We start from the raw sequence: 10,444 nt of genomic DNA on the forward strand, positions 1-10,444 counted from the left end.
ACAGATACAGGAAGAACAGTGACATGAAGGCCAGCCTGGTCAACCTATTCACTTCAAAGCCAACCAAAGCTAGATAGAACTTACATAAATGGGGAAAAAAATCTATATTGTTCATTTCTACTGGTATCTGGGATACTAGCACTCCAGAAACTGAGGTAGAAGTATTGCCATGAACTACAGATTAAAAATCCATTTGAAAACATAACAAAAACAAAACAAAACAAAAAAACAAAGGATACAATGAACCATATTAATGAAAGCAAATAAATTGCCATTTCAGTTCATGAGGGCCGGATAGGAGAACACATATGCACACATTTATTTTATTTTATCTTTCACACAAGTTGTCATGTAGCCCAAGTTGATCTCTAATTTGCATTGTATCTGAGTCAGCTTGAGCTATTCATTGCCCTGCATAAGCCCCTCTGTGCTGAAGTTACTCAACCTGCTTTGCAGAACTATATTTTCAGCTCTCAGCACAATGAGAAACAAATTGTTCAATATCTGTAAGATGATCGTCTGAGACTACGCACACTCTGTAATTGATGGTGAAGACATCATTTGGCTTTGTTTTCTTCTGTTGAGGAAAGCAAAAGCCTTCCAGGCGTCTCAGCTCTTGTCTGTGTGCTTGGGTTAGGTGAGGCACTAGGGAACAGTGTCTGCTTTCAAAGACACCATGTGACAAAGTTGCTCAGGTGAGGAAGGATGGAGAGGTGTTGTGACTATAAGGGTGAGTTTTCCTTCTACATTAAAGATTATTGGGTGCTTGATGTGGGGAAGCTAGTAGGGTCATACTTGACCTGGGAATGGTGTCTGAACTGCATCCCGCAGGTCTGTAATTCTCTGTTTGAATTGTACGTTTTGCTTGCATACACTTATGAGCCTCACATACAGAGGAGGTCAGAAGTGATCATAGGATGGAATGGACATGGAATTACACAGAGCTAGATGGATGAGAGCCTACATGTTGGTACCAGGAAAGAATTCTAAGTGGTCTAAGAGTGTAGCACATGCTCTATTCTGTTGGGCCACAAATCCTGCCCCTAAGGTGGGGAATTTTGAGATAGGGTACACACCTGATAGACAAATACTCAGTAGAGTATTAATAGAAAATGAGTTTGCTCTATAGGCTGGTACCATCTGGACAACACAACCTAAAACATGGTGTGTGTGTGTGTGTGTGTGTGTGTGTGTGTGTGTGTAACAGAGCAGTGCTCAGTTGCAGAGGCAGAGCTACAAGGCTGTAGAAAAACTTTTCTTGTGAAGCTGTATCTAGAGGCAATGAACCAAAAGATGCAGGAGAGGGAATTCCCACCATAGAGGACTTCACTGCAAAAGTTACTCTATGTCTTAAAGAACACTGGTAGCCTTTTCTCCATTTTTGCCTCTGCAAATCTTTTTGTGACAGGAGGGACTGGGATGCAGGTCAAGTCTGGATTTGAAATAAATAAATATAACAAAAACAATAATAGAATGTTGTCAGCAAAGTGAGACTAGGTATCCACAGTGGGTCTGAGGCATGACAAACCTGCTATTTTGTCTCTAACTTTCTGTGGCTGAATTGAATTGGAAGGTGATCAGGTTTCATTTCCCAGCATCCAGAATCAAACTTCTATTTGCTGCCAACAATGGCAAAGGCTAGTCTTCCTGTCATAGATGCAGCGCCTCAAACAATGCGAGCAGGTGTCTGTAGCAAAGGTGATTGTCTTGGGCTGCCTTTTGGCCATAAGTATATCCATGAGCTTAGGACACAGTTGGACAAATTGCTCTACCACAACATTATGCAGGTGATCATAGCACTCTAGAGGGGCAGGGTACTGCTCCTCACACAACTTACTTTGATTGGCCATGCATTTCAGAAGGTCTTTCAGCACAAGATTGGAGAAGTCATTGTCACAGAAATTGACCACGGTGAGCTGTGAGCACTGGCTCAGGGCAGGCAAGAGGACTTTGAGTTGAGAGTCATTCATCTTGCAGTGGTCAAACTTCAGGGTCTGCAGAGTTTCAGATACATTCTTTAGGAGAATTTGCAGACTCTTGAAACCTGACTTGGGAAAATCTACACCAAAGAATTGCAGGTGTTTCAATTGATAGAGGCTCTGACAGTCTGACATGTGCTTGACGTTTGACTTTGAGAGTTGGCAGAGATTCATAGACAAGGACTCCAAGGGGCTATTCAGGCATCTAGAAAAAGAACAAGAAATTGGTTCTGGCTCATGGTCCTGGAGGACACTAGTAAGATTGACAATGACACAGAGAAGCTATATATGTAGTGTCAGTCTATGCTTATCTTGAAAGTCCATCTTGGGGATACAGCATGTTGGTATCTATTCTTAACATTGTCTACTGAGGTATATTACAATCATATGGAGTTGGCTTATACCATAGATATGCAACTCTCCTTCCTCACTCTGTCAGAGAACTAGAGCTTGCCCCATCATGCCAGGAGAGCATAACTAGAAAGATCTAGCATAGACATGTTCTGGCAACATCTTGGCCTGTGTCCTGCAGAGTTTATCCATGTTCCTGCTGTCTCCACTATCTTTATTTATGATTGCAATGTTTCACCATTTACACTGATGACCCCCACCGAGTGTAGCACATTTCCCATGTACTTAGTCCCAACTTGTTTTCAAACCACCCTTTCCTTTAGGGTAAATGAAAGGCTGACTGACTCCAATAGAGGAACAAACTGGTTCCTGGTCTCATCTATCTTTATAGAGGGCAGGTGTGGAGCCTCCCCTTATCAGGGCCCTCTGCTCTGTCCTGTTTCCTTGTATCACTTTTGCCTGGATCTGAAAGAGAATTTTGCAAAGCACATTTAATGCATCTGACCTGGACAATGGACATGCATGCAAGGCAGCTCTCTCAATATCCCCTACCATAGTTCAGATTCTATTAAAAGAGTGGGGATTGAATCAAGTGAGCTTCATTAAGAAGGAAACAATCCACAGTTTGATAATGTAATAAGTCCATCATTGTAATATACTCTATGACTGGCATGCCTTAGATTCCCATTAGTGCTTAAAGTAAAGGCAAAGGTTTATTGCCATAGCAGTAACAGGTCCCCATCTTTCCTTACCTGAACAAGTGTTTAATGAGGTCCCTGGGAAAGTAGACACCATTCATGGAGAGATGCTGGAGACACTTGAGTTTGGAGAATTGAGAAAGGAATTTGGCAGCACCATTTTTTACCTCTGCAAATCTATACACACCACTACCTGACATCAAGTACATTTGACATAGATGGAATCTGAGAAGATTTCTCATCTGTCCAAAGCAAGGGGCAAAGCTGCTTAGAAAGGATAGGACCTGATTTGTGTATATTTCCAATTCCTCGATATAGTTTGGCTGAAAAATGTTCAAGATCCTTTTAATATTCTCCACTGGGAAGGCAAAAATCTTCATCTTCAGACAGCATAGCCTCACAGACTCTTTTCTCTCCTGGGCCCATTGTAGAAAGCATGTTTGGCGTTCATTCATAAAAAAGAAGAGGCTCAGGTCAGTGACCACCTTCAAACGCCTCCTCAGTGCATATTTAGGAATGCGCTTTGAAATTTGTTCCTTTCTCCCTTTCTCTGCTGAGTGGACTCCATCGTTTTTTCCAGTCCATACATCCCAGAAATCCTGGTGCACATCTCTCATATCCACGACTTGAAGCTTCCTTTTTCTGTGAGGGAAAAAAAAAAAAAGTGAAGTTTCATAATGTAAAACAGGAACCAACATGGAGTCAGCTTGGATCCCACTTGTCTAATGTCAGCTCCATCATAGCACCTCACACCAGGCAGGCAAGGACACTGCATGAACTGCATCTGGAGACATGCCCCGCTTCCCTCCATTCAGTTGCTCTTGGCTTGTGTCTCTTCCATATCTAGTATCTGTAGGAAAGCCACATAAAAGCTCATCCTACCATGGCTACTTGTACTCTGAGCCATCTTGATCTATGACTGTCTTCTAGATCAGCTTTCAACTTGAATAATAATTCTATAGACCTGCATGTCGATGACATCATTAGCCTCTGTCCTGTTTGACCCCATTCTTCCTGCACTCACGTGTGTCTTACCCTATGATTCCCCTTCTAGCCTCCGTGGGCCTTGCTTACCTGAGACTAATATTCGGTGACAGCAGTATATCTATGCCATCCAGCACAGCTTGCAGCATCTCCACATCAGCGGTTTTAAGCAGTGCCCCCACAGGGAGGCAGGGAAAGGGCCAGGTGACCACCATTTTCTTTATTATCTCTGTGTGTCTGCTATTGAAGGCCTTTATGAAGAGTGGTGGGAAGAGTGTGATGGGCAGGTCCTCCAGATCAGAGAAGTCTATGGAATCCTTCCTCAGCACCCCCTCCAGTGCCAGCTGCAGGAGTGTGGGAGGGTTGTAGGTGCTCATCGTGACAGATATTCAGTCAGAAGGAACCTGGTGAAGCATTTAGCAGACATAATTTCAGGCTAAGTTTTGGAAATTCCTATGTCTCACCATCACAGGAACCAGAGGGCCAGAGCCCATGCTTTGGCAATAATAGAGAACTCAATCTGCCCAACTATCCAATCTTGTGGTCTCCAAGCCAAAAGTTCACTCATAGCGTGGAGATTCTCTTTTAAGCACCCACACTGGAAAAAGATAACCATTGTCCCACGGGGATCCCAACCCTTGCTCCTTATAATCACAAGCCTAGTGAGAAGAGTTATTCAGGAGCATACAGTGTGGCCAGAGTCTTGTTAGAGGTAAAAGACACTGAACAACTTTGCAGGCCCATTAGAAAATATAGTGCTGATGTCACAAACCCAACCAGCCTTGTTATCCTTTCAACAGATTGATCCCTCCTGAGAAGGGCTAAGGAGAACCTTTGAGATGCTTGTCTGTATGTATTACTTAACTCTTTGAAGGCTCGTGTGAGCAAGCTGGGCTATATTATATTGATTTGGGGAAATGAGGTAAAATTCATGGACACCTGGCTATACACTCAGACCACATCTAAAATGCCAAACCTAAGTAAAACATGTGACTTTCCCCAAAGCATTTGGAATGCCATGCTACTGTATGAAAGCAACTGGTCATGTGAGACTTAGAGGAGAAGCCAAGTGTACATAGGCTAAAGGGAGGGGAGTTTCCCATGAGAAGGTTGGGTCCAGACAATGAAAGAGATGAGACAAAATATTTATCAATACGTCTAATTTTTTGTTTATACTTTAAAATATGGTATTGCCTGAGAAAGGGGGTTCTGGGGAGTTGGCTCTCCTTATAATCCTGAATGGAAGACATTATGGAGCTGAGGTTTGCTCCCACACACCATGCTCTGGCCTGTGATTAGCAATGTTGGGTGTTTGGTGCTGTACTGGCTGGTTTTGTGTGTCAACTTGACACAGCTGGAGTTATCACAGAGAAAGGAGCTTCAGTTGAGGAAATGCCTCCATGAGATCCAATGTGCTTTCTGTTTTTGTTGTTGTGTTTTTACTATGCTTGCCTGGGCACTATTCTTTTAGAACTCTGCATAAATCCCACACAAACCTATTAGAATACATAATTTAAACGCTTTAGAGGAAGAGCTGGGAGGATTTCAGACCAGTTTAATATACAAAGTATCTTCATGCTAGTTCAGGTTGGGAGATATCAAGTGAAATAGGATTTTAAATATCTTCATTGAAGTGATCTTGTATTGGGGTTTGTTTCCACTACACAAGTGCTCTACCATTCTGCAATAATTTCAGGTCATCTATTTCATTTTGTTTAATTTCTTTTTTTTTTTTTTTTTTTTTTTTGAGACAGTGTTTCTCTGTATAGCCCTGGCTGTCGTGGAACTCACTTTGTAGACCAGGCTGGCCTCGAACTCAGAAATCAGCCTGCCTCTGCCTCCCGAGTGCTGGGATTTAAGGCTTGCTCCACCAACGCACGGCTTACATTTTGTTTAATTTCAAGTAGAAGTGAGGTGTCTTTTTGTACCCAAGGCTTGCCTTGATTGTGCTATGTGTACACAGTGCATTAATTCTAGTTTTGAGGTGTGGTACTCTGTACAAATTTTCCTACATTCATGCATACATACATATATAAGATATAGACATATCTTATACAATGTCTAATCACCGGGATAAGACTGAAGCAACTACATGCCTACAGCCTTGGTTCCTGGGTCAGATGTGGCTTCAGGGACACAAGCCAATAGCTAGAACTTTGGCATTGTGTGCCTGAAGTCTTCCCCAGCACAATTTGTAAGATATAGGTAAGAAGAATTGCCAGTTCATGCAATTGCAAAACCATAATCAGTGAAACATAATTTAAGAGACTGCAGACGGATTAAATTATAAAGAATATCCTACCTGAAATTCCAGATTATATCTAGAAAACTGGATGGAACCAGAAGGCTGGAGAGTTTAAGCCAAGCTTGTTCCTACCTTTAAAACCGCAGAAATCCACATGAAATCCCATTTCTCATTAAAACTGAAGTCTATTATGTCTGAACATTTTAAATTAGAAACGAAGTTGTTCCTGGATGGTGGTAAGGCTAGCCCAGCATGGAAGAACCTCTGTATGGAGAGAAATTTCTTACCTGATATGGACAGTGGCTACAAGGCTCCTACTCCCAGCAGGTCCACACAGTGACTCCAAGGTTCAGGACTCTGACATCCCCGGGCATCCTCTGACTCTTTTATAGTACCTCCCTCCTTCCCAATCCCCATGTGGCTCCGCCTTCCACATCCTTTTTTCTCATTGGTCCACTGAGTCTCCACCCACTTAATCCACTTAAAGATTCATTTTTCCTATGGTTGATTAATTGAATCAGACCTTCTTTTTAATTTTAATTTTTTATTTTTGTTTTTTGTTTTTTTTTTTTTTTCGAGACATGGTTTCTCTGTGAAGTCGTGGCCGTCCTGGAACTCACTCTGTAGCCCACGCTAGCCTCAAACACAGAAATCTGCCTGCCTCTGCCTCCCAAGTGCTGGGATTAAAGGCATGCGCCAAAACGCCCCGCTTAGACCTTCTTTTTTTGAAATCAAAAATACTGATCTGGAAATGCTGCATTTCACTGTTTGCATGATTGAATCTTTGTTTTGTTTTGTTTTGTTGTGTTGTGTTTTTTCAAATCAAGGTTTCTCTGTATAGCCCTGGCTGTCCTGGCTCTCACTTTGTAGACCAGGCTGTCCTGGAACTCAGAAATCCAAACGCCTCTGCCTCCGGAGTGCTGGGATTAAAGGTGTGCGCCACCATGCCCAGCATGAGTGAATCTTCTTGTGTTTGTGTCTACAGTTGTTTATCTATGGATATATTCTCCTGCGTGTGGTTTTAAGGAGAAAGTGTGAAATAAGATTAGATTTCAAGTCCCAGATCCATCATCCACGGTAGCCACAATAAACTCTGAATTGTGGGATCGCTTGTCTTTACATAGTTATTTTCATTTTTCTAGATGTGGTCTCACATTGTGGCTCAGACTTGTCTGGATCTTACGTAGCCAAAGATAACCTCTAAGTCTTATTATAGCTCCTGCCTCCATGACAGGGTGTGTTCTAGTGTGTAACCAGGTTGATCAGATCTGCATGTAGAAAATGAACTATAAGAGCAGACTACATTAGAATTCATCCACTTGTTCCTCTGTAAAACACCAGAGTTTTCTTCTATTCTTTAGGCTTTGATTTTTTTTTTAAAGGAGTGAGAAGTACTCTGTTCAGCCACAGCCTTCCTTGAAATTTCTGTATTACAAGCTGCCCTTAACCTCAGAGAACTGTCTCCCACCTTCTATCTTGGGATTGATGGTGTGGGCTAGTACACCTTCATATTTCTTTCTGTCCTTGACTGTACTAGCTCTGCCTTTGATGGAATCATTGGCAGGATGAGAGCACAGCTGGGACTCCAAGTGGTATTCCTATGGTAACCTACACAAGCGGTGTATATGGTTCTCTGTTCCTGGCTGCCTGTAGCATGAATCATTATGGAGTTGAAAGACATGGCTCAGCCAGGCAGTGGTGGCACATGCCTTTAATCCCAGCACTTGGGAGGGAGAGACAGGTGGATTTCTGAGTTCGGGGTCAGCCTGGTCTACAAAGTGAGTTCCAGGACAGCCAGGACTACATACTCCCTAGGACTGCAAAGCAAACAAAGAGCCCGAGGGTGGAAGGAACCTACCCAAGATCCAAATCCACCTTTAAGAAAGATGGTTTTCCCTTTGTTTTCTTGTCTTTACCCTTGATCCCAGGCTGGCCTGGTAATTGTTATGTAGCTAATGATGCCCTTGAACACCTGTTCTCCCTATTCCACCTTCAATGCATGAATACAAGCTTTGTGCTCCATGCCTAGCATGGTGATGGTGGTGGGGTATTGAAGGGCTGGAGATGGGTTTTATGCTCTTTAGCCCCCACTGGATGAGGTTTTGAACAACAGCTGCCATCTTTATTGTGTTAGGTTTTGTTTTCAGAGATACATATTTCATTTCTAACTCAGACTTCAATTGATACAATCAAGGGTGGTTTTGTGGCAAGTTCTGTGTGTCTGTGCTTGCCCGTGTGGCCGTGTCTGTGTATCTGTGTTTCCTGTGTTTTGTGTGTGAGTGAAACCAAGTTTCTCTGTGTATCTCTAGCTGTTCTGGACTCTGTAGACCACCCTAACCTGGAACTCAGTGATCCACCTGCCACTGGTTCCCACTGCTGGGATTAAAGGCCTCTGTTACCATATCTGGTTTCCGAGCTTGTTTTGAACTCTGTAAGCCCCATCTTATTTTGAGGAACACACAAGAGGAGATGCCTTGCCCATGGCTCTAAGCCAAGAGAATATCTATATTAGCCTATTGGAATCTATAGTGGATTTTTGGGTTCCCAGTGTCAGCAAGCCTTTGTCATTGAAACTTTGTTTTTTTAATTTTTAATTTTATTATTACATATTTTCCTCAATTACATTTCCAATGCTATTCAAAAGTCCCCGACACCCTACCCCACACTTCCCTACCAACCCATTCCCATTTTTTTGGCCCTGGCGTTCCCCTGTACTGGGGCATATAAAGTTTGCAAGTCCAATGGGCCTCTCTTTCCAGTGATGGCCGACTAGGCCATCTTTTGATACATATGCAGCTAGAGTCAAGAGCTCTGGGGTACTGGTTAGTTCATAATGTTGCACCTACAGGGTTGCAGAACTCTTTGGCTCCTTGGATACTTTCTCTAGCTCCTCCATTGGGGGCCCTTTGATCCATCCAATAGCTGACTGTGAGCATCCACTTATGTATTTGCTAGGCCCCGGCCTAGTCTCACAAGAGACAGCTATATCAGGGTTCTTGCAGCAAACACTTGATAGTGTATGCAATGCTGTCATTGTTTGGAGTCTAATTATGGGATGGATCCCTGGATATGGCAGTCTCTAGATGGTCCATCCTTTTGTCTCACCTCCAAGCTTTGTCTCTGTAACTCCTTCCATGGGGTATTGTTTCCAATTCTAAGAAGGGGCAAAGTGTCCACACTTTGGTCTTCATTCTTCTTCAGTTTCATGTGTTTTGCAAATTGTATCTTATATCTCACTATACTAAGTTTCTGGGCTAATATCCACTTATCAGTGAGTACATATCATTTGAGTTCTTTTGTGATTGTGTTACCTCACTCAGGATGATGCCCTCCATGTCCAACCATTTGCTTAGGAATTTCATAAATTCATTCTTTTTAATAGCTGAGTAGTACTCCATTGTGTAAATGTACCACATTTTCTGTATCCATTCCTCTGTTGAGGGGCATCTGGGTTCTTTCAGCTTCTGGCTATTATAAATAAGGCTGCTATGAACATAGTGGAGCATGTGTCCTTCTTACCGGTTGGGACATCTTCTGGATATATGCCCAGGAGAGGTATTGCAGGATCCTCCAGTAGTACTATGTCCAATTTTCTGAGAAACCACCAAACTGATTTCCAGAGTGGTTGTACAAGCTTGCAATCCCACCAACAATGGAGGAGTGTTCCTCTTTCTCCACATCCTCGCCAACATCTGCTGTCACCTGAATTTTTGATCTTAGCCATTCTGACTGGTGTGAGATGGAATCTCATGGTTGTTTTGATTTGCATTTCTCTGATGATTAAGGATGTTGAACATTTTTTCAGGTGCTTCTCAACCATTTAGTATTCCTCATGTGAGAATTCTTTTTTTTTCAAAATTTCAAGTTTCTTTTCTTTTTTTTTTAAATTAGGTATTTATCTCATTTACATTTCCAATGCTATCCAAAAAGTCCACAATACACTACCCCCCCCCCGACTCCCCTACTCACCCACTCCCAATTTTTGGCCCAGACGTTCCCCTGTACTAGGGCATATAAAGTTTGCAAGTCCATAGGGCCTCTCTTTCCAGTGATGGCCAACTAGGCCATCTTTTGATACATATGCAGCTAGAGTCAAGAGCTCAGGGGTACTGATTAGTTCATAATGTTGTTCCACCTATAGGGTTGCAAAACTCTTTGGCTCCTTGGATACTTTCTCTAGCTCCTCC

General features: G+C 42.6%; 1 protein-coding gene across 1 annotated transcript; it reads right to left on the reverse strand.

Moving 5' to 3' along the window:
• Positions 1-1,604: 1,604 nt before the first annotated feature.
• Positions 1,605-4,389, reverse strand: LOC147004239 (PRAME family member 12-like). Its single transcript, XM_085838418.1, has 3 exons — positions 4,103-4,389; positions 3,083-3,670; positions 1,605-2,184 (listed from the first exon to the last, which is right to left on the reverse strand). Exons 1-3 carry the CDS (start codon positions 4,387-4,389, stop codon positions 1,605-1,607), a joined length of 1,455 nt encoding a protein of 484 aa, XP_085694544.1.
• Positions 4,390-10,444: the final 6,055 nt, after the last annotated feature.

This window comes from Mus caroli, unplaced genomic scaffold, assembly GCF_978045245.1.
Source record: "Mus caroli unplaced genomic scaffold, Mus_caroli_1 scaffold_6, whole genome shotgun sequence".
Classification (NCBI taxonomy): domain Eukaryota; kingdom Metazoa; phylum Chordata; class Mammalia; order Rodentia; family Muridae; genus Mus; species Mus caroli.